Here is a 24,017-nt window from a genome sequence, read left to right as displayed (position 1 = left end):
TATTTATGTGGTCATTAAGAGTCAATCAATCAATCAGAATAGAGCTGGAAAGGGAGCTTGGAGGTCTTCTAGTCCAGCCCCCTGATGAAACAGGAAAACCTATACCATTTCAGACAAGTGGCTTTCAGTATCTTCTTACAAACCTTCAGTGATGAAGCACCTACAACTTCTGGAGGCAAGATGTTCCACTGGTTAATTGCCCTCACTGTTAAGAAGTTTCTCCTTAATTCCAGAACTCACTGTCTCCTGTTGACTGGCCCAAAGTCACCCAGGGGGCTTCCATGGCTAAGGTGGGACTAGAACTCACCATCTCCTGGTGATTAGCCCAAAGGAACCTGCCCCAGTTTACATCGAGGGAGCTGTGTGGAGAGGGTTTCCTCCTTTAAATTCCTGGGAGTCTAACAGATAATCAGAGTTGGAAGGGACCTTATAGGTCATCTAGTCCAACCCCCTGCCCAAGCGGGAGACCCTACACCATTTCTGACAGATGGCAGTCCAGTCTCTTCTTGAAAGTTTCCAGTGATGAAACTCCCACAACTTCTGAGGGAAACTTCTGTTCCATGGGTGGATTGTTCTCACTGTCAGAAAGTTTCTCCTTTATTTCCAGGTTAAATCTCTCCTTGTTCAGTTTCCATCCATTATTCCTTGTCTGGCCTACAGGCACTTTGGAAAATATATTGACCCTCCCTCTTCTCTATGGCAGCCCCTCAAATATTGGAAGACTGCTATCCTGTCTCCCCTGGTCCTTCTCTTCCCTAGACTAGCCAGGCCCAGTTCCTGCAACCGTTCATCGTATATTTTAGTCTCCAGTCCCCTCATCATCCTGGTTGCTCTTCTCTGCACTTTTTTTAGAGTCTCAACATCTTTTTTATAGTGTGGTGACCAAAACTGGATGCAGGACTCTAGGTGTGGTCTTACTAAGTCTACCTCAGTGAAGATCTCACCTGGAAAATCAACACAACCCAGGTGGCCAGAAAGGCCCAACAGAGACTCCATTTCCTCAGGGTCTTGCGAAAGAATAAAGTGGAACAATGACCTCCTTTTACCGTTTCACAATAGAAAGCGTCCTCTCATATTGCATGACAGTGTGGTATGCTGGCTTGACAGCCACGCCCGGCTCCAAGACATTGTGGGCTGTTTCCTGATACCACTAGATGACCTCGCTAGGGCCTTAGAAGAGCAAAGAAAATCCTCAGGGATGACTCATATCCCGGTCAGCCCTTCTTCACTCTCTTACCATCCGGATAGGAGATGGAGAAGCAGAGCCAGCCGCACCAACAGGCTGAAGAACAGTTTCTACCCGTGGGCTGTCAGACTCCTGAACGGAAAATAACTTCATGTCAAGATAGTATGATAGACTCTGTGAGTTGTGTGTGTGTGTTGGGGGGGGGGGGGGTTGCATGAAGGGAGGCTCAGCCAATCTCATTATACACATGTTGTACTCTGACAATAAAGTTAATAATAATAAGTCACCCAGGGGACTTTCATGGCTAAGGCAGGACTAGAACTCACCATCTCCTGGTGATTGGCCCAGAGTCACCCAGTTGGCTTTCATAGCTAAGGCAGGACTAGAATTCTCAGTCTCCTGGTGACTGGCCCAAAGTCACCCAGGCAGGGACTTTCATGGCTAAGGCAGGACTAGAACTCGCCATCTCCTAGTGATCAGCCCAAAGTCACCCAGCTGGCTTTCATGACTAAGGAGGAACTAGAAGTCACTGTTCTCCTGGCAATTGGCCCAAAAGTCACCCAGCTGGTTTTTATGGTTAAGCCAGAACCAGAGCTCATAGTCTTCTGGTGATTGGCCCAAAGTCACCCAAGGGGCTTTCATGACTAAGGTGGGACTAGAACTCACCAGCTCCTAGTGTTTGGCCCAAAGTCACCCAGCCAGTTTTCATGGCTAAAAAAGTACTAGAACTCACAAGTCTCCTGGTTTTCGTCCCTATAGACCAAATTGGCTCTTTGCTCCTCCTTTCCTCAACTTCTGAATTTTCTACCTTTTGTAGCTGTTTCATTGGGTCCTAAATAGTAATGCAACTACTTCTTATTTATTTTAAAATCTTTTATTAAATTTAGCTACTGCCTCATCTCCCTCCTTCCTGCTCATGTTGTATGGGAGGACCATGCAATACCGGTTGCCTACACAGAGATACGGTGTAGGTCAGTGCAACGATTACTCAGACAATTTCTCATAACAACAAATTGATTTTTTTCCACTGCTTTGCAGTAGCATTTTTTCAACTTGGGCAACATGGAGCCGTGTGAACTCCAACTCCCAGAATTCCCCTGCTAGCCGATGGTAGCAGAACGGCCCTAACTTTGGCATTCTTTGCTGCCCTCTACAGGTCGTCCGCAGTTTGCAGCCCAATTTTGGGCAACTCCCAATGAATATCCGCCGGCGCCCGCTTAAAAGATGGTCGCCTTGGGCCTCCCGGAAACAGAAGCGCCTGCGCTGAAACAGTATAACGCGCTTTGGCTGCTCCAGCTCCCCGTAGCTCAATCAGCTGGCCTCGGTTTTTTTTTTTTTTTCTTCTTCCAAGATGGTGGCGCCCAGGTTACTCGGCAACCGGAGGCTTTGGGACAGCTGGACGTCCTTCTTCCTCCTGCAGCTCCTTCTCTCGGCGGTCGGGGCAAAGCAGGAGCCCATCACGGCCGACTTCGATGTCAGACCCGGCGGGATGGTTCATTCGTATTCGCAAAACCTGGTGAGAAGCGAACGAGGCAGGGCAGAGGACATAGGTGGCGCCCGCTGATTGGTTGGCTCGAGTCCTGCGCCCCGACAAGTTAGCTTCTGATTGGTCGAAGTGAGGGGCGGGTCTTTTTTGTGGTGCTGTGATTGGCCTCTTAGGAGCTGAAGGCGGGAGAGACGGAGCGTTTGGCATGTCCCGGCTAGGCTTCCGTAGAAAGTGGCCAAATGCAGATCTGTAGTTCATAGTGGGTGCCCCAAACTTACCCCGGAGTAAGTGGGTGGTAGAGCCCCTGCCACGGTTTTGCTTCCTGCCTATGAGATGGCAGCCCTTGCCGTTGGCTCCATTTATGCTCCTCTTAAATTTTTCACATTTAGGTGGCTGCCCCTTTAAACTTCTTTCCAAGTAATTCCAACATTTCTATTATAATTTCCTTTTTTATTGCATACTAGCTGGATACCTGTGCTTTGCTAGGAAACTCTGTGGTCGGGCTTAGTTTTTGGGGAGGAAAATAAGGAAAAGAAAATTCTGCCTCTGCCCACCAGCATCCATCGGTATTCATCTGGCTAGCGTCCTGTCAGTGTGTCAGAGAGTTGAGGGCTGTTTGGAAACTGAAACAGTATTTGCTGTGTGAGCAAAAAGGAGACAGCAAGGAGCCAGGCGTGGCTTAGCTCAACTGTTCTGTAATAAAGCTGCTTGGTGCTTGAAACTAAAACCAAAACGGAACCTCCTCTCCTCTGCTTGTGTTTTGCCTTTGGAAGAGATTTCTTTCCAGGTGGGGAGGGGGAGTAGAACTCCTTAGCATCAGAGTGTGTTAATAATAATAATATAGGAAATAGTCTAAATGCTCTGATGGTCATTTTGAAAAACCCTTTCTTAGTGAGCACCTAGAAGCCAAGAGGAAGATACGTGCCAAGTTTCAAGTTTGTAGGTTTTATGGTTATAGAGATTTTGTGATGATGTGTTTTTATATATATATAAAAACTTTTATGATAGATTATAATATCTTTATTAGAGGGGTAAATTTGATTTTTGTAGGCTTTGCACGTTGCATAGCACTTCTCCCCACCCCCCGGGAAGTTTTTAAATTTTCTTAATATTACATAAAGTACATAAAGTTTATTTTGTTCCTTGTGGTTGTGGTAAAGGAAGCCTTTTGATTGTGTGGGTTGGTTTATTTTCAATCACATCTGTTGTTTTTTTAAAAAAAAATACCTTTGCCATTTTTAGCCTTTCTTACTGTCTATCGTCATATTTTTCCCCCACTGGTTTCTGTATTTTTGGTTTTTTTTTGTAAAAAAAAACCAACCACCTCACATTCTTGAGCAGCTGAGCAGTGCATAAATTTAAAAAATAATAACAATCCGAATGAGAAGGAATTGTGAGGATAGTGCTTAGAGGCTGATTTTTATTATCGTCTGTTAAGCCAGGTTGACTGAAGGACCTAAGTAATCTGTGCTGATCTCAAAAATTAAAACAGTTGGCCCTGGTTTATATCGGATGAGAGACCACCAAGAGAGGCAGATAGGAGAACAATGATCATGTAGAGTCCTTGTTGTTCTCTGTACTTGCTTGTTTTCTTCCAGACGTTTCACGACCCAACTAGGTAACATTATCAGGGCTACCGTGTTTTCCCAAAAATAAGACCCTATTTTATATTATTTTTTGCTACCAAAAAAGGCACCAGGTCTTATTTTCGTGTGATGTCATCCACTGAGTAACCTCTCCTGTGTGTGTCGCACCTGGCCTCCTTTTCGCTGTCGGAATTTCTTCTGCGACTGGCAAGGCTTTCCTGAAGGCCTCTGCAGCCGATAACAGAGCTTTGGATCGATCCAGAGCTTTCTTATCAGCTACAGAGGTTGCAGAAGAAATAGGCCGGCAAGGCAGGTGTCGGAGTGTGCCAGGCCTGGTTACAACTGTCCAAAGGTAAGTAGTAGGGCAGCTCCATGCACACACCCCATCCCCACCCTAGCTTAATTTTTACCCATCTACTCTGGAGTGGGTGGGATCTTAATTAGGGTTTATTTTGGGGGTAGGGCTTATATTGTGTCAAAATCAAGCTAGGACTTACTTTCAGGGTAGGTCGTATTTTCGAGGAAACGGTACTGAAGGGAGGAGGAGGGGAAAGAGGAGGAGGAGGAGGAGGACTCTGGGGTCCTTGGTGTTATCTGAGCTTGTCTGTTTTCTTGCAGACGTTTCATTCCCCAATTAAGCAACATCATCAGTGCTAGAAGGGGTTTGTGGAAAGGAGGAGGAGGACTGAGGTCATCCTTGAACTTGCTTGTTTTCTTGCAGATGTTTCACGACCCAACTAGGTAACAGCATCAGTACTAGAAAGGAGTAGGGTTGTCTCTCTGTTTATACTTAAGTGGTTTGTCCTGTCAGTGTTGGTGGTTGAGTTTTTTTTTTCTCCCCTTGGTAGTTCCTTGATTAGGATATTGTTTTCTGCGTGATTGTTTGTCTGGTGTTAATCCCTGCTTAACTGCTACAGGCTATCGGAGAGGTTGAATCAAAACAATACATAATCAAGTTGGTGTTATTCATTTCTGATTTAATGTGTTAATGATTAACATGATTTCATTCAGTACAGGTAGTCCTTGGCTTACAGCCATTCATTTAGCGACCAAAGTTCCAACGGTGCTGAAAAAAAGTGACTTATGACCATTTCCCCATTGAATGACGGTGTTCTGACCCAACCGGACAAAGACAAAGGCAGCAGCCCCCACCTTTTAAGGTTTAGTAACGAATGCTGTTCCTTTACCGAGAAAAGGCTGCTTTATACTCATTAGCTCCGACAAGGAAGAGCCTTGCCAAGTTGTTCGTCAAGGCTGCCAAAAACCCAGAGATAAGAACTAATTTACAAGATGTCCACCCGTTGAGCTTCAGAGCTTCGTTGCTTTCTGCAAAGAACGCTTTTATCAAACCTGGCTTTTATCCTCTTGAGGGAGGAGCCATTATCTTGCAGCCTTACTCCCAAGTTGCCTGTGCTGCTGTAATTGTTCTTTCCTCCGAGTAATCCTTCGTGCACACGCACTTGGCACAGGCTCCTCGGGAACCTCCTCATCGCTGCTGCCAGCCCCCACAATCTCTGAAGGCAGCAGTCCACTCCCGGATGGTCCCGGCTAACCACAACAGACAGTTCCCAATGAATGACAGTTTCCCACAGTCACCAAAATTCAGACATTCGGCAACCGTATTTGCGACAGTTGCAGTGTCCGCGGGGGTCAGGCGATCCCCTCGTGCGACCTTCTGACGAGCCAAAGTCCACGGGGAAGCCAGATTCACTTAACGACCGTGTGACTAACTTAACCACGGCAGTGATTCGCTGAAACCACTCTTGTGGCAAGAGAGGTTGTAAAACGAGGCAAAATTCGTTGAGCAACTTCCTCGCTTGGCAGTGGAGATCGTGGCCGTAAGCCAAGGATAGCCTCTAAAACAGGCAGGTATTAGCAGGTCCAGGTTTTTGGGTTTGAAGACCGTGATTTCTGCTTTCCTACTGTAAGGTCTGGCTACAACTTAAGATCACGATGTGCCAAAAATGTACTCAAGCAGAGGCTTTGAAGAACAAAATCTAACTTTAATTGATCAATAAGGTTAGGGTAGGACCTATCCTCACATACACGCAAGATAGATATGAGAGGAAGGCTACAGAGCACATGGAGAAAGTAAAGTCATCTTATACCTTTAAGATTCTTAGAAGTCGTGTAACCGCATTGTAAAACTCTCTAACTTAAGATTTACATCTTTCTTACAAAAGACAAATCTATCTCTGGCAACATTTGCCTTTCATTATCTCTTCTCCTATTGCAGTGATGGCTAACCTTTTCAGCTTGGTGTGTTGAAAATCGGGAAAAAGTGTAGCCTTCCTCGGGTCGTGTGTCACTTCAAGAAATATCAGTAATTTGGTTTATGACGGACTGGGCTGGGGTGATCACACAGGGCTGTGAAACTCATCTCCCTGGTCTCAGGGCTGCAGGTGCAGGATGTGGGGATCGGAAGGCCACCTTACAGGGCTGTGAACCTCATGGATCTCCTTTCCTCCTGTAGCGTTCCTGAGGTAATGAAACTGACAAACCTCAGTTTATGGCGGTTAATACTGGTTCTCTGCTGCAAAGATCTCGCGGCAGCGGTGACACCACGCCTCCACGCAACAAGCAGGGGAGCAGGGATTGGAGCAGAGCACAGGCAGCCTCTAAATGTGCAGGTTTTCCCCACACCAACAGGCGTGTCAGTCAAAGTGCCTCGGCGTGTCACGAGTGACACGCGTGTCATAGGTTAGCCATCACTGTCCTATTGTCCTACTATGATCACAATTGACCACTTAAGGAGGTTATTAACAGCATACTTCAAAGGTGTGGATTCCTCTGGATGGAGGTAGTTACCTTCCCAGAGAGGTAAGTTGCCTTCCCAGGGGGTGATGTTGGGGTGAAATGTATCGATCCAGGAAAACAGATGGGCTCAGATTGATTTAGATGGGACGATCGTGTGTCTTAATAAGAGGGATGTAACCGGCATGTGTTGTAATCGTTTTACAACAAGTGAAAGGTTAAGGAAATCTTTTCTACAACAGCAAGATAACAAAATGCCTACAGAGTGATAAATACTTAACAGAAATACACATGTACAAGAAAACAAATGCCTAAACAGCAAGACAACAAATGCCTATTGAGGAACTCTCTACATCAGAGGTCTCATTCTCGCGGCCCGCGGGCCAATCGCGGCCCGCAGGACGATATCCTGTGGCCCCCACCGTGATATGAAAGTATAATATTAGTGTATAATATAAATATAAAGTATAATATAAAGTATAATATTACGCGGCCCAGCCTCACCCAGACTCTGCCTCCAGCGGCCCCCAGGTAAATTGTGTTTGAGACCCCTGCTCTACATAGTGTTATAATATATTCTACTACATTTCTTTATTTATTATTACCCTTCACTACCATTTTTTCTGTTGTTTTCTACAGGGAGAGGTTACCTGTGCTTTTACCTACGCGGCTCAGGGTGGGACGAACGAGGTAAGTTTTTTTTTCTTTTCAATCCTTCTGATCCGTCGTACACGAATCTAGACAAGGCCGGTGGTGCAGTGGTGGGATTCAAATTTTTTTTTTACTACCGGTTCTGTGGACATGGCTTGACTTGGGTGGGTGTGGCATGACTTGGTGGGTGTGGCTTGGTGGGCATGGCAGGGGAAGGATACTGTCAACTCATAAAATATTTCTCTGGTCTTTTAGAGTTGCCAACAGAAAGAGAGCGGGGAGTAGTGTAGCAGCTGCAAAACCAAAACTGAATTCCATGGATGTTTTCATATATAGTTTCCAGGCAACCGAACTTTCTGCAGGGCAAAATTCTAGCTGGAGAGTATGACTGGTGACTCTGGGCTATGGATGTGTCCCATTGGAGAATATGAATTATGATACACCCAGGGGGTGGGGGAAAACTGGAGTCAAGGGAGACGATGTGAATGATGTGTCTCAGAGTCGGCTACACCCAGGCAGCGCCGGCATGTCTTCTCCTAATAAATCTTTGAGCTTTGAAAATCAGGCTAGAGACTCAGGACTTAAATGGAGGTGACTACCGGAGCACGGACAGACACTATAAAATCTCACCCCACTCCAGGGGAAGGATCCTGCAAAATCCCCATTCCCTCCCCACCCCACTAAAACCTGCTTTCCAGCTCCATTCTCCTGTGCAGGGCAACCAAAGACCCAGCCGATCAGCTGGGACTCAATGGGAGGCGGAGAATAGATGGGGTTGGCGGGGCCAGTCAGAGGTGGGATTGGCCGGTTCTCCCAACTACTCAAAATTTCCACTGCCGGTTCTCGAGAACCGGTCAGAACCAGCTGAATAGCACCTCTGTAATAGTGGTATGCTGCTGGTTCGCACCGGTTCTAGCGATTTGGTAGCGCCGGTCACCAGTTAGCGCCAGTCAGCAGTTGTGCTATATTTCCCTTTGGTTGTAGCTCAATTGATAGGAGCGGCAGAGCGCCGCCTCAGCTGTTTCACTCACCAATGCTGACGGTAAGGTAAGTTTTCATGCTTTGGCCCATTTTAGAATGCTCCGCAGGCGCCCCCAGAACCGGTAGTCAAATATTTTGAATTGCACCCCTGGGCAGGACCTCTTATGTTTCGCAAAACTGAACTCGCCAACTTATGCAGAGGGAAGGTCTCAGCCCGAGAAGACGGAGAAGTGGAGGTGAGGGGGGAGGAAGCCAAGTTAGCCTGAGAATCTTCATTCTCTGAGCTTGGCTGTTTTCTGGCAGACGTTTCATTACCCGACTAAGTAACATCATCAGTGCTAGAAGGGAGAAGGGTTTGCAGAGTGGAGGGAAAGAAGTAGTAGCAGTTGGATTGTGGAGTCCTTATTGCTGTCTGAGCTGGGCTGTTTTCTTGAAGACATTACATTTACCCAACTAGATAACATCCTCAGTGCTAGAAGGGAGTAGGGTTTGCGGAGTAGAGGGGAAGTAGTAGGCGGAGGAGGATTGTAGGGTCTTTATTGCTCTCTGAGCTTGGCTGTTTCCTTGCGGACGTTTCATTATCCAACTAGGTAACATCCTCGGTGCTAGAAAGGAGTAGGGTTTGCGGAATGGTGGGAGAGGAGGAAGAGGAGGAGGAGGAGGAGGAAATGACTGTGGGGTCTTTGGTGCATCCTGAGCTTGGCTGTTTCCTTGTGGACGTTTCATGTCCCAACTAGGGAACATCAAAGCCAGAAGAGAGTGGGGCCTGCTCTCATTTTCTGCACTAGTGGTTTGCTCTGTCAACATCAGTGGGATTGTTCCTTTGTGGTTGCTTGATTGGGCTGTTGTTCAGCCATCAACCAGCACACAGAGATAAACAACAGGTACATATCATTCAAAAAAAAAAAAAAAAGCAAACCCAAAACAGCTCAAAGACCAAAACACCATCTTGCCAGCAATCAGCATCCAGATAGGCAGGGGCGGATCAGCAGCGAAGCATTAAATTACACCCCAAAACTTAACCAACCGAGACAAACCGTCAAATAGGAAACAACCACTAATCAAGGAACCAAGGAGGAAACGATAACAACAGAGCTGGAAGGGACTTTGGAGGTCATCTGGTCCAATCCCCTGCTCCAGCAGGGGACCCTATACCAGTGGTGGCTAACCTTTTGGGGCTCCTGTGCCAAAAATTTGTGCGCACGCACTCACGTGCCAGCACCTACAATGCAGTGTTCCCCCCTCCCCACGCCCCCTGCACATGCAATTCCCCATGCCCCCTGCGCATGCGCTGCGCCTCACAGCTGATTATTTTTCTGGTTGGTTTGAGGCCTTTTTTCGCCCTCCCGAAAGCTTGGAAAAAGTCTCTTGCAAGGCTTTTCAGGATGAATTATAGGCCCGTTTCGTCACTTCCGGCATGACTGGGCCTATAATTCATCCTGAAAAGCCTTGCAAGAGACTTTTCCAAGCCTCTTCCTCTCCTCCCTCTCCACCCCCACCCCCTTCTTAGCACTGATGATGTTACCTAGTTGGGTCGTGTGACATCTGAAAAAAAAAAAATACCAAGCTCAGAGAGCACCAAGGACCCCTCATGTCAACCCTGAGCTACAAAGAGTTTGTTGGTCTCTCGTTCCCGTTATGGATGCTGGGTGGGTTCTGACTCGGCTCCTGCCGAAGTTGGGGGTCGAACCTGCCATTGGATTCTTTTGGGGTGTGTCTTCCTGCAGAGAAATTATTTCCCAGCATGCTTTGCCTGTCTTACTTTTGGCCAAGGGAGCCCAAGGTGGGTTGACTTACCTGTAGGCAGATATAGGCTGAAATGCTCACAGATTGCTGTGTCATATATGTGGGTATATATACAGTACATAATTTTGTATTTGTTCATTTGTTTATTTTCTCATGTTTATATAGTGCATATTGGAGGGACCTTTTGAGAGCTTATACGCAATGAAATTCCATTTTAATGTATGCCGATTTGTGTACATTTAAAGTGCCAATAAAGTTATTCTGTTCTATTCTACAGTATATTGTATTTTTTCTTCTCTTCTTTTTGCTCTACTCTGCTCTACTCTATTCTACAGTATATTCTATTCTCTCTCTTCTTCTATTATTAGTTCTCTTCTATATTCTCTTCTATCCTTATTTCTCTTCTCTTCTTTTTTTATTTCTATTCCTATTCCTATTCTATTGTATTCTTATTTCTATTCTATTCTGTTCTGTTCTGTTCTATTTTATTCTATTTGGTAATTGTATTGTACTCTCTAATTGTATTATTCTATTCTATTCTATTCTATTCTCCTCTTTCTCTTCCTCCTCCTTTTCTCTTCTTCTCCTTCTCTTTCTCTTTCTCTTTCTCTTTCTCTTTCTCTTTCTTCTTTTTCTGTTCTACTCTACTCTACCCTACCCTACCCCACTCTACCCTACCCTACCCTACCCTACTCTACTCTACTCTACTCTACCCTACCCCACTCTACTCTACTCTACTCTACTCTACTCTACCCTACCCTACCCTACCCTACCCTACCCTACCCTACTCTATATTTATTCTATATTCTATTCTATTTTCTATTCTATTCTCTATTCTACTTTATTGACCTTCATCCTTCTCTCTGATTTCAGCACTGGGAGATGATTATCGGGGTCAGCGAAGACAAGAAGCTCGTTTCCTGTTCAATCTGGAGGTACGTCTTCTCCCCTGCCCCTCTTACGGGTGTAAGCTTTACAGGTAGTCCTCGCCCTACGACCACCAAATGGCTGTTAAAGTGCATTTGCTCCATTTTGCAACGTTTCTTCTCACAAGCCAATCCCTGCAGGTGTTTTAAGTTAGTCACGCGGTTGTTAGGGGGACGGGCCTTTCCCTTTGGCTTGGCCTGTCAGAAGGTCACAAAAAGGGCCTCCAACCATCATAAATGTGGGTTAGTTATGGTCCTACATCCCTTTTTTTTTTCCAGAGTAACTTTGGGCAGTCATTAAACAAATGGCCGTAAGTTGAGGACTCCCAGTATGCCACTGAAAGGACAATCGGATCGGTCCATCCACATTAAAATCCTTTGCCCTCAATGGGTACAACCCCAACAGATCCCAACATTTATGTCATCAAGCGAGATATCCGTTAAATGAGGTTTTGCCCCGATTTAAGGCCTTTCTTGCCAACGGTTGTTAAGTGAATCATGCCCGTTGTTAACAACACGGGTTCTTAAGCGAATCTGGCTTGTTGGTAGGAAGGTCGCAAAAAAGGGATTGTATGAGCCCCGGGACGCTGTAGCCGTCCCAAATGGGAGTCGGTTGCCAAGCAGTTGAACATAAATTTCAGTGCCGTAGTAGCTTCGGATGGTCACTAAACAAAGAGCTGTAAGTCAAGGAGATGATGCTTTGGTCAGTCACCTTAAGGCAGCATTGAGGGAGAGCCAGGGGTGGGTGTTGAGGTAATTCCCCGTTAGGAGAATGAGCGCATACAGGGAGACGTATTTGAGAGAAGTGTTTGAATAATACACACACAGCACACAGATACACTGTACAGTAAATGTAGGTTTTTACTTCCAGACAGGTTTAAGCAAAGTCCAAAATAAGCAATCCAAAGTCATTCACAGGTAAAATCGGTCAGTTTTCATCCAGGGATAATCCAAATATCGAAGTCCAGTGTCAAAAACAGTTCAGTATCAGACTTACATCAAATCCAGGAATATCAGTCAATTAGAAGAAATGGAGCAACGGCAATATTTTCCAACAGAAGGAAACAGAGATACTCACTCAGACACACTCTCTTCTGAGACTAAGACTGAAACAACCCAGGTTTCTGGCTCCATCTTATGGCTTTTTGAGAAACCACACCCAATTGCATGCTCTTGCATTCCCTTAAAGATACAGTACTGAAATGTTTATCCTGGTTTATATATTTCTAACCCAAATAGCTGTTAGGTGACTCATATTCCTAACAGTGGGATTCAAAAATCCTAACAACCGGTTCGGTGCCTGGTTGCTGGGTGAGCGTGGCCATGGTGGTTGTGGCCTACCGGCTGTTTTTTGCCTTCCCCAGAGTCCGGAGGCTTCCCTCGGGCCTCTGGGAGGGCAAAAACGGCCTCACCCGGGCTCCAGAGGCCCTCCGGAAGCCGGAAGCAGGCCCGTTTCCAGACTTCCGGAAGGCCCATTTTTCCTGCTCCCAGAGCCTCCATGCAGACCCTGCACTTACCTGCATCGCATGGAAGACTCCGGGGAGGAGAGGGGTGGTCGGGGACAGCCGGTCGGTTCACCTACCGATTCGGCAAACCCGATGTAAATTTAACCATCCGGTTCTCCCGAACCGGTTGGAACCGGCTGAATCTCACTCCTGAGAAGATTCCCCAGGAATGTCCTTTCCACCATACTTGGAATACGGCCATCCAGTTTTGGTCGCCACGATCTTAAAAAAAGAGGTTGAGACTCCAGAGCCGTGATGGCGAACCTACGGCCCATGTGCCACAAGTGACACGCAGAGCCATTTGTGCCGGCATGCGAGCCGCAAGCAAACTTACCTCACTGCGCAGGCACGCACCTCACAGCTGATTTTATCTGCTGGTTTGAGGCCTGTTTTCGGCCTCCCAGAGCTTGGAAAAAAGCCTCTGCAAGGCTTTTCAGGACAAGTAGGTCCGTTTCGTCACTTCCTGTAATACCGGAAGTGATGAAACTGGCATATTATTAGGCCTTCCTTCCTTCCCTCCCTCCCTCCCTCCCTCCCTCCCTCCTCCCTCCCTCCCTCCCTTCCTTCCTTCCTTCTTCTTTCCTTCCTTCTCATCTTTTCTCACCCTCACTCCCCCTCCCCTCACTCCTCTTTTCTTTCTTCCTTCCATCCATCTCATAATTTCTCCCCTCTCCCTCACTTCCTTACTCCCACCCTTCTTCCTCCTCCTTTCCTTCCTTCCTTCCTTCCTTCCTTCCTTCCTTCCTTCCTTCCTTCCCTTCCTTCCCTTCCTTCCCTTCCCTTCCCTTCCCTTCCCTTCCTTCTCTTCTCTTCTCTTCTCTTCTCTTCTCTTCTTCTCTTCTTTTCCTTCCCTCTTCCTCCTCCTTTCTTCTTCCTTCCCCTCTTTCCTTTTTTTTTTCCTTCCTGGTTCTCTCCCCATCTCCCCATCTTTCTTTTCTTCGTCTTTCCTCTTTCTCCTTTCCTGTCCTTTCTTGGACGCTCAAAGGCAAAAGGGGAAACATTTCTCCTTTTGGTTTTGCTTTGCTTTTTAGTTTGTTTTGCTAGCCCCTCTGCCAGCCAAAATAGAGCCTCCCTCTCCCCCGGGCCCCATTTTCACCCACCCCATTTTCACCCACACTGGCCTTCTGCAACCCTTTGCCAGCCAAAACAGAGCCCACAGACCTCCATTTTCGCTGGCAGAGGCACCGCAGGTTGGCCCTTCGCTATTTCCAGGGAGGGCCTGTTGAGGTAATTCCCCGTTAGGAGAATGTGCACATACAGGGAGACGTATTTGAGAGAAGTGTTTGAATAATACACACACAGCACACAGATACACTGTACAGTAAATGTAGGTTTTTACTTCCAGAAAGGTTTAAAGCAAAGTTCAAAATAAGCAGTCCAAAGTCATTCACAGGTAAAACCAGTCAGTTTTCAATCCAGGGATAATCCAATAACAAAGGCCAGTGTCAAAAACAGTTCAGTATCAGACTTACATCAAATCCAGGAATATCAGTCAATTAGAAGGAACAGCAATACTCTCCAACAGAAGGAAACTGAGATACACTCACACTCTCTTCTGAGACTAAGACTAAGACAACCCAGGTTTCTGGCCCCATCTTATGGCCGTTTGAGAAACCACACCCAATTACACTTTTGCATTTTCTTAAAGATACAGTTTTAAAATGTCTCTCCTGGTTTATATATTGTCCAACCCAAATAACTGTTAGGTGACTTATATTCCTAACAGGCCCCACAGGCCAGAAAGTACCCCATACGCCAGATCCAGCCCCGCAGGCCTTGAGTTTGACTTTAATAATAGGATTGCTAATGCAATCCTAAGTTGCATTAACAGAGGGATGCAATCGAGATCAAGGAGGTACTGATACCACTCTATGAAGCCTTAGTAAGGCCACACCTAGAGTACTGCCTCCAGTTTTGGTCACCACACTATAAAAAGAGGTTGAGACTCTAGAAAAAGTGCAGAGAAGAGCAACCAGGATGATGAGGGGACTAAAACATATGAAGAACGGTTTCAGGAACTGGGCCTGGCTAGTCTAGGGAAGAGAAGGACCAGGGGAAACCAGATTTGCTTAGCAACCGTCTAACTAATTTAACGACGATGGCAGTGATTCCCTTCACAAGCAAGAAAAGTTTGTAAAATGGGGGCACAACCTCCCTTGTCCAATTTCTCGCTTAGCACCGTAAATTTTGGGCTCAATTGTGGTCGTAAGTCGAGGGTGTTAGTATTTGGGCTTTTTTATGGTCCTCTTTAAATCCTCCCTTTTTATTGTGTTATTATTGTTATTATCATTCTCTCTGTGGCTTTGCAACAGTACCCTGAGTGTTTGTATGCCAAAGACAAAACTCCTTGTGTGTCTAATCAGACTTGGCCAAATAAAATATGCAATTCAATTCAATTTCATTTTTTTCCCTCCCTTCTCCTCTCCTCTCCTCCCCTCCTCTTTCTCTCCTCTCCTCTCCTCCCTTCTCCCCTCTCTTCCTTCCCTCTCTCCTCTCCCCTCTCTCCTTTTTCTTCTCTCCCTTCCTCCTCCTCCTGTCCCATCTCTCCCCTCCTCTCTCCTCCCCTCTCTTCCCTCTTTTCCCTCTCCTCTCCTCTCCTCCCCCTCTCCTCTCTCTTCCCTCTCCTTTCTCTCCTCTCCTCTCATCCCTTCTCCCATCTCTCTTCCCACTTCTCTCCTCTCACTTCCCTCTCTCCCCTTTTCCCTCTCCTCCCTTCTCCCCTCTCTTCCTTCCCTCTCTCTTCTCCCCACTCCTCTCCCCTCTCTTCCCTTTCTCCCCTTTCCTCTCTTCCTCCCTTCTCTCTTCCCACTCCTCTCTCTTCCCTCTCTCTTCCCTCTTTTCCTCTCCTTTCTCCCCTCTCCTCTCTTCCTCCCTTCTCTCTTCCCACTCTTCTCTCTCTTCCCTCTTTTTCCTCTCCTTTCTCCCCTCTCCCCTCCCCTCCTCTCTTTCAGGCCCCAAGGAAAATCCTACCTTTTCTTCACCCAGTTTAAAGCTGAAATGAGAGGAGCAAAGATCCAGCACGCCATGGCTTATGTGAGTCGCACCTGGAGGGGGCTGGGGGAAAGGGGGTGTCCGTAACCCAGGGTTTGTGGCCCAGTTTGAAATGACGGGTTCCTTTCCCTCCTCTCAGTTTATGGCTTCCTACCACATTCTTGGCCCTTGTTATGTTTTCTGCTGACAACTAGGAGGCACCACTCAACCAGCTTCACCCTTCTATTGGGACTGATGAGGTAACACAGGTATACCTGTACAGGTAGCGTTCGATGTACGGCCCTAATTGAGCCTAAAATTTATATTGCGAAGTGAGAAACTTATTAAGTTGAGTTTTGCCCCATTGCTGTCAGGATTCCGGCAGTTACCCCTATTTAAATCATGAGTCTCGAGCCAAACTTCCAAAACTTAAAAAGGATTTATTGGGAGTTAACATGCCGGCACTGCCTGGATGTAGCCGACTCTGAGACATATCATTCATTGTCACCCTTGACCCTGGTTTTCCCCCCTCCCCTGGGTGTATCGTAATTCATATCCTCCAATGGGACACCTCCATAGCCCAGAGTCATCAATCATGCTCTCCAGTTAGATATTTGCGGGGCAGAAACTTCAGTTACCTAGCTACTATCTTTGAAAACATTCATGGAATGCAGTTTCTATTTCCAAGTTGCCACACTGCTCCCCCCTCCCTTTCTGTTGGCAACTCTAAAAAGACCAGAGAAATATTTTATGAGTTGACACCCATTTTACGACTCTTCTTCGCCACATTGGTTGACCCCTCAGGACACGCATCATAAATCTGAGCCAGTGAAGCATCCACATGTAAATGCAACAGTCATCAATGGGAAAGAACAATTCCAAGTCCCTTTTTTCAGTGCCGTTGTAACTTTGAACGGTCACTATGTGAACTGTTGGAAGTCGAGGGCTGCCTGCATACATGGTATATGCAATTCAAGGACAACAGTGGTCTTATAGTGAGCGCCTTCGAATGGTCAGTAGTAAATAAAACATACAAAAAAGGCGCAAACTCTCCACAGGGGAAGGCTCCTGAGGCCTTTGCTAGGGGCCCCAGAAAGCACTAACTGTGATAAGACAGAGCCAATGGAGAAGAGCAACCAAAATGATGAGGGGACTGGAGGCTAAAACACAGGAAGAACGGTTGCAGGGATTGGGCATGTCTAGTCTAGAGAACTGGGACGCGGTGGCTCAGTGGCTAAGAGGCTGAGCTTGTCGATCAGAAAGGTCGGCAGTTCGAATCCCCTGGTGCTGCGTCACGGAGTGAGCTCCCGTTCCTTTGTCCCAGCTTTTGCCAGCCTTTCTGCCCCACAAATATCTAACTGGAGAGCATGATTGATGACTCTGGGCTATGGAGGTGTCCCATTGGAGGATATGAATTACAATACACCCAGGGGAGGGGGGAAAACCAGGGTCAAGGGTGACAATGAACTATGGGTCTCAAGAGTCGGTTAAATCCAGGCAGTGCCGGCATGTTAACTCCCCATAAATCCTTTTTAAGTTTTGGAAGTTTGGCTCGAGACTCATTATTTAAATAGGGGTAACTGCCGGAATCCTGACAGCAATGGGGCAAACGTGTTTGAAAACACATTAAAAAAAAATGGAAATAGAAAAATAGGGACCCCTTTGGTGGGAAGCGAACAGCGTTCCGTGCGCCTTCCAAAGTGTTTAGTCATGCCGGCCACAGGGCCACGGCGACGCCTTTGGACAGCGCTGGCTCTTCTTCGGCTTAGAAACGGAGATGAACACCGCACCCCTAGAGACGGAAACGCCTAGCACGTATGTGCGAGGGGAACCTTTACCTTTAGCTAGTCTAGAGAAAAGAAGGACTAGGGGTGACATGATAGCAGTCTTCCAATATCTCAGGGGCTGCCCCAAAAGAAGAGGGAGTCAAGCTATTCTCCAATGCACCTGAAGGCAGGACAAGGAACAACAGATGGAAAGTCATCAAGGAGAGAAGCAACTTAGAACTAAGGAGAAATTTCCTGATAGTTAGAACAATTGATCAGGGGAACAATTTGCCTCCAGAAGTGGTAAAATGCTCCAACACTGGAAGTTTTTAAGAAGAGACCGGACAACCATTTGTCTGAAATGATACAGGGTTTCTGGCTTGAGCAGGGGGCTGGACTAGAAGACCTCCCAGGTCCCTTCCAGATCTGTGATCAATAAATTCTCTAGTTCGAAAGGGTAAATAATGAGGGAAAAAATGGTGTCCCTCAACTGAATGAGAATTAAAATGACAAGAGTTGTAAGGGGCCTTCGAGGTCTTCTAGTCCAACCCCCTGCTTAGGCAGGAAACCCTACACCACTTCAGACCAATGGTCGTCCAACCTCTTCTTTAAAAACTTCCGGGGTTGGTGCATTTACAACGTCTTGCATACATTTGTCGCTGTGCTCCTGGTTACAAAGCTTAGTCTATTCTTGGTTCCCCCCCACCCAATCTCCTAAGAGTATAGATCCCCTTTTTAAACATCCCATCGATACTTTAAGAGCCCCCTCCCCCAAGTGCACAGCTGTTCTCAGCCACATCTGTTTGGCTCCCTCTCCCCCATACCTCACAGCCTCTAGAGCTGGGTTGTTTCAACCTCTGCTGAAGATAGGTATGGACTTCAGGTAGCAGAATTCATCAGCCAGCTTGCTGCCTGGAACATGTTTGGGATTGAAGTCTACCCATGTTGACTAGGGACTTCTGGGGGTTGAAGTCCCACCATGTTGACTAGGGAATTCTGGGGGTTGAAGTCCCACCATGTTGACTAGGGAATTCTGGGGGTTGAAGTCCCACCATGTTGACTAGGGAATTCTGGGGGTTGAAGTCTACCCATGTTGACTAGGGAATTCTGGGGGTTGAAGTCCCACCATGTTGACTAGGGAATTCTGGGGGTTGAAGTCTACCCATGTTGACTAGGGACTTCTGGGGGTGAAGTCTACCCATGTTGACTAGGGAATTCTGGGGGTTGAAGTCCCACCATGTTGACTAGGGAATTCTGGGGGTTGAAGTCCCACCATGTTGACTAGGGAATTCTGGGGGTTGAAGTCCCACCATGTTGACTAGGAAATTCTAAGGGTTGAAGTCCCACCATGTTGACTAGGGAATTCTGGGGGTTGAAGTCCCACCATGTTGACTAGGGAATTCTGGGGTTGACATCCATTCTGATGATTCATCCATGCTGGCTGGGGAATTGTGGGAGTTGAAGACCACATACATCAACTTGTGAAAGTTGTGAAACCTTACTCTAGTCTAGAAGATTTCTTTGGGTACACTGTTATCTCCTCTGGTTTAATCCCATGGTTTAGGCTGCCATTTTGACTTTTTTGAACCTTGTCGACACCTGGGCTCACTTCCCTCTTGTCTCAGAGACAGGCCATTAAAATAGTAGGGGTGGGGTCGAGCCCTTTGGACACTGACTGACGGGTTAGTTTCTTTCAGTCCTCAGCTAGCGTCGGAGGACAAGACGATGTCCCATTAAAAGAGGAGGAATTCTTGGTCACAGAGCAGGCAGGTGAGTTTGTTTATTTATTTATTTGTAACATGTAGACGGCCGCTTGTCTTTCAAACCACTCAGGGAGGCTCCTAATCAAAAGTTAAAAGATACACAAAATCATGTTAAAACTGTAAAACTTAAATCGATTAAAACTTTTGTTAGTTTGTTAGCAATCGATGCCCAGATAAGCGGAGATTAACACTAGAATTAATACTAGATCAACAATCAAATAATAATTAGTAGCCCAGGCAAGGAACTATCAACTGAAGACAAATAATCAAACAGTAAACAATAGCCTATCAAGGAATAGAGTAGAGTAGAGTAGAGTAGAGTAGAGTAGAGTAGAGTAGAATAGAATAGAATAGAATAGAATAGAATAGAATAGAATAGAATAGAATAGAAATAGGAATAGAATAGAATAGAATAGAATAGAATAGAATAGAATAGAATAGAATACTTTATTGGCCAAGTGTGATTGGACACATTGGTGCAAATGCTCTCAGTGTACATTAAAGAAAAGATACATTCGTCAAGAGTCAAGAAAACACTTAATAATAATCATAGGATACAATAAGCCATCAAATCATACTAGGAAACAGTCAATATAAATCGTGAGGATACAAGCGACAAAGTTACAGTCATCCAGTCACAAGTGGGAGGGGATGGGCGATAAGTAGTGGTGAGAAGGTTAACAGTAATAGTAATGCAGACTTTGTAAATAGTTGGACAGTGTTGAGGGAATTACTTGTTTAGCAGAGTGATGGCGTTTGGGGGAAAATTGTCCTTGTGTCTAGTTGTTCTGGTGTGCAGTGCTCTGTAGCGTCGTTTTGAGGGAAGGAGTTGAAACAGTTTATGTCTGGGATGTGAGGGGTCCGTAATCAGTCTCCTCCCACTAACCCCTAGTAAGCCTCTAGTACAGGTGTCACCAAACTTAATAACTTTAAGACTTACGGAGTTCAACTCCCTCAATTCTGGGAGTTGAAGTCCATAAGTCTTAAAGTTGCCAAGTTTGGAGACCTCTGCCCTAGTATATAAACAGAGTGCAAATCCCACACTCCCTTCTAGCCCTGCTGATGTTACCTAGTTGGGTCATGAAACATCTGCAGGGAAACAGCCAAACTCAGAGAGCCTCAAGAACTCCACAGTGTGAAAATCCCAGATAAGCAGGGATTGACCCCCACACAAATAACGAAGCAGAAGACAATATTGTAATCAAGGAACTGCCAAGGGGAAAAATATTCTCATGCCAACACTAACAGGTTAGTCCACTTGTATACAAACAGAGAGCACTGCCCACTCCCTTGTGGCACTGATGACGTTACCCAGTTGGTAACGAAATGTCTGCAAGAAAACCACCAAGCTCAGAGCCCATAGTCCTTCCCTCTCCTTTTCTTCCTCTCCACAAACTCCACACTCCCTTCTGGCACTGATGACGTTACCCAGTTGGTAACGATAATGATCTGCAAGAAAAGAGAGTTACCAAGGAGCCCACAAATTATAATCTACTGTAGGTCTATTCAAGGTAGTGAGTTAGAGTTAGCAGATTTTTAATTTTTTTTTTTAACGATAATAATTCTCTGTTGGCAAGACGGACATTGGTTTGACTTTCCAATTCCGCTAGAGAAGGTTCAACGGTAAACTTTTTAGAAAACCTTCCCTCTTCATCTCTGATTGCTGTTGGCTCCTGCTCGTTGGTCTCAGCAGCCCACCTGGCCAATAGTCCTACCACCTTGGAGTCCTAGTCATTCAAGTATGAGCCAGCCGTGGGCTGCAGCTGCCAACACAGTTCTAGGCTGCATCAACAGAGGGATAGAATCAAGATCACGTGAAGTGTTGATACCGCTTTATAAGGCCTTGGTAGTAAGGCCACACTTGGAATACTGCATCCAGTTTTGGTCGCCACGATGTAAAAAAAGATACCGAGACTCTGGAAAGAATGCAGAGAAGAGCAACAAAGAGAAATGAGGGGACTGGGGCTAAAACATAGGAAGAACGGTTGCAGGAACTGGGTCTGTCTAGTCTAATGAAAAGAAGGACCAGGGGAGACATGATAGCGGTCTTCCAGTGTCTCAGGGGTTGCCCCAAAGAAGAGGGAGTCAAGCTATTCTGCAAAGCATCTGAGGGCAGGACAGGAAGCCATGAATGGAAACGAATCAAGCAATTTAGAATTTAGGAGAAATTTCCTGGACTAGAAGACCTCCAAGGCCCCTTACAACTCTTGTTATTCTATTCTGTTCTATTCTATTCCATATTCTATATTCTATTCTATATTCTGTTCTGTTCTATATTCTCTACTCTACTCTACTCTACTCTACTCTACTCTACTCTACTCTACTCTATATTCCATTCTATTCTACATTCTATTCTATTCCATATTCTATTCTATCCTATATTCTGTTCTGTTCTATATATTCTATTCTATTCTACTCCACTCTATTCTATTTTCTATTCTATTCTATTTTCTGTTCTGTTCTATTCTATTCTATTCTATTTTCTATTCTATTTTCTATTCTATTCTGTCCTACATTCTATTATATTCCATATTCTATATTCTATTCTAACCTATATTCTGTTCTCTATTCTATTCTACTCCATTCTATTTACTCTACTCTCTACTATACCCCTACCCCTACCCCTCTTCTAATCTTCCTGCCATCTTCTTCCTCTTTCCAGTGTCTCACCGGGAGGGCAAATTCAACTCCGAACTCTCCAAGTTGATGATCGTGGCCGAAAAATCCCACGACGAGCTCTGAGCCCCATCCACTCCACCCGTGGGAGAAGACCTGCGGTGGGACCTCGGGTTGCTCTTGGTGGGGGGAACTCTTTGCGGATTCCGGGGCCCGCCCGAGCTCACCTTGAAGAAGAACACATTTGGGGAAGAAACGCAAGCCGCGCATACGACCCTCGAGAGCTCCCTTCCACGGCGTTCTTCCCCGTGGCCTCGGTCGGTGTCGTGGGATGCGTGAGAAGTGAACCAGGATTACAGGATTACCGCCTCTCAGATCTGGTGCTGCAAAAAACTGATCGCCTCGGATCTGGCCGCCTCCCCTTGGAGCAGGATTTCGCCCGAGAGATTTGCAGAAAGTCGATCCCTTTGCAGGAATTGGTGCGCGCGTGTAATCTGCTCCGAAAAGTTTCCTTCCCTCTCCCCTCCTCTTCCCCCATAAATTGTTTGAATGGTCACACACACACACACCCCAAAAATCTCCCCCCCCCCCCCCGTGGAGATGGAGCAATCGTATGAATAAAAACAGATTTATATCCTTGACACTGTCGAGTTTCCCCCTGCCTTTTCAGCCTTGCTTCCAAAGAGGAGAAAATACAAGTTCACCACCACCATGGAGCTCAACATTTCTGTGGCTAAGCAAGACATGTGTTAATAGAAGTGTCAACTCATAAAACATTCCTGTGGCTGGTTTAGTAGTTGCCATAGAAAAATGGGGGGGGAGGAAGGAAATCTGAAAGAGCAGTGCAGGAAGCTAAAGCGAAAATACATTCCAACTCTTTATCTTTAAAAGGTTGTAACTAAACTACCAGAGCTTTTACCTACGAATATATTTAATTGGAGAATGTGATTGATGACACCCAGCCAGTGAACGTGCTCAATTGGAGAATCTGATTTATGACACACCCGGGGACCGGGGGAAGAACAGGGCCACAGGGGATTGTAAATGACTTAGGCCAGAGTCGGCTTCACACAGGGCAGTGCCAGTATGTTGCCTCTAATAAATCCCTCGGAGTTTTTTGAAGTTTGGCTCGAGAATCTTGATTTAATTAGGGCAATTGCTGGAATCCTGACAACAAGCCAACTCTGGCATACGTAATTTGCCCTGTGTTACAGCCTTCCTTGCCACCACGATTTAAGCTCCTCGCCCGGTTGTTAAGTGAACCTGGCTGCCCCAATGACTTTGCTTGTCAGAAGGTTGCCAAAAGAGGATCAGCGGCCCTGTTTCCCCACACTTAATGGGGTGACTAACGGGGAATATCTCATGAGGAGATTAATGAATAATAACCCATGCTGTACTCAAATAAGATGTTTTATTTGTTTTGTTAAAACTCAGTAAAACTTTATTAAAAAAAAAAAAAGTAAATGCGTAGTAGGGTAGAAAGGGAAAGAAATGAATTGAGTTCTGACTTTAATAATAGGAATGCTAATGCAACCCTAAGCTGCATTAACAGAGGGATGCAATTGAGATCAAGGGAGGTACTAATACCACTCTATAAAGCCTTAGTAAGACCACACCTAGAGTCCTGCATCCAGTTTTGGGCACCACACTATAAAAAAAGAGGTTGAGACTAGAAAAAGTGCAGAGAAGAGCAACCAGGATTAGGGGACTGGAGTTTAAAACATACAACGAACGGTTGCAGGAACTGGGCTTGTCTAGTCTAGTGAAGAGAAGGACCAGGGGAGACAGGAGAGCAGCCTTCCAATATTTGAGGAGCTGCCACAGAGAGGAGGGAAGTGGACAAGTTATTTTCCAAAGCACCCGAAGGCCAGACAAGGAATAATGGATGGAAACTGATCAAGGAGAGATTCAACCTGGAAATAAGGAGAAACTTTCTGACAGTGAGAACAATGAACCAATGGAACAGGAGTTGCCTTCGGAAGTTGTGAGAGCTTCATCACTGGAGGCTTTCAAGAAGAGATTGGACTGCCCTCTGTCAGAAATGGTGTAGGGTCTCCCGCTTGGGCGGGGGGTTGGACTAG

At 46.0% G+C, this 24,017-nt stretch overlaps 1 protein-coding gene across 1 annotated transcript; it reads left to right on the top strand.

The window, feature by feature from the left end:
* Positions 1-2,480: 2,480 nt before the first annotated feature.
* On the top strand, positions 2,481-22,575 carry MYDGF (myeloid derived growth factor). The gene is made up of 6 exons (XM_087952142.1): positions 2,481-2,702; positions 7,652-7,702; positions 11,264-11,325; positions 15,773-15,854; positions 19,255-19,327; positions 21,983-22,575. The coding sequence occupies exons 1-6, from the start codon at positions 2,538-2,540 to the stop codon at positions 22,060-22,062; spliced, it is 513 nt and encodes a 170-aa protein (XP_087808268.1). The 5' UTR covers positions 2,481-2,537; the 3' UTR covers positions 22,063-22,575.
* Positions 22,576-24,017: the final 1,442 nt, after the last annotated feature.

Source organism: Notechis scutatus, chromosome 1, assembly GCF_049901735.1.
Source record: "Notechis scutatus isolate UNSWTSFEM ecotype Mainland chromosome 1, rNotScu1.2, whole genome shotgun sequence".
NCBI classification, from domain to species: Eukaryota; Metazoa; Chordata; class Lepidosauria; order Squamata; family Elapidae; genus Notechis; species Notechis scutatus.
This window is presented reverse-complemented; position numbering and strand designations above follow the sequence as displayed.

What these genes read in the sequence shown, in the direction of transcription:
- MYDGF (XM_087952142.1), top strand. Translation starts at nt 2,538, where the DNA reads ATGGTGGCGCCCAGGTTACTCGGCAACCGGAGGCTTTGGGACAGCTGG. An exon ending in CTCAGGGTGGGACGAACGAG is followed by an intron (nt 7,703 to 11,263) that starts GTAAGTTTTTTT and finishes CTCTGATTTCAG; the next exon opens with CACTGGGAGATGATTATCGG. An exon ending in TCCAGCACGCCATGGCTTAT is followed by an intron (nt 15,855 to 19,254) that starts GTGAGTCGCACC and finishes AGTTTCTTTCAG; the next exon opens with TCCTCAGCTAGCGTCGGAGG.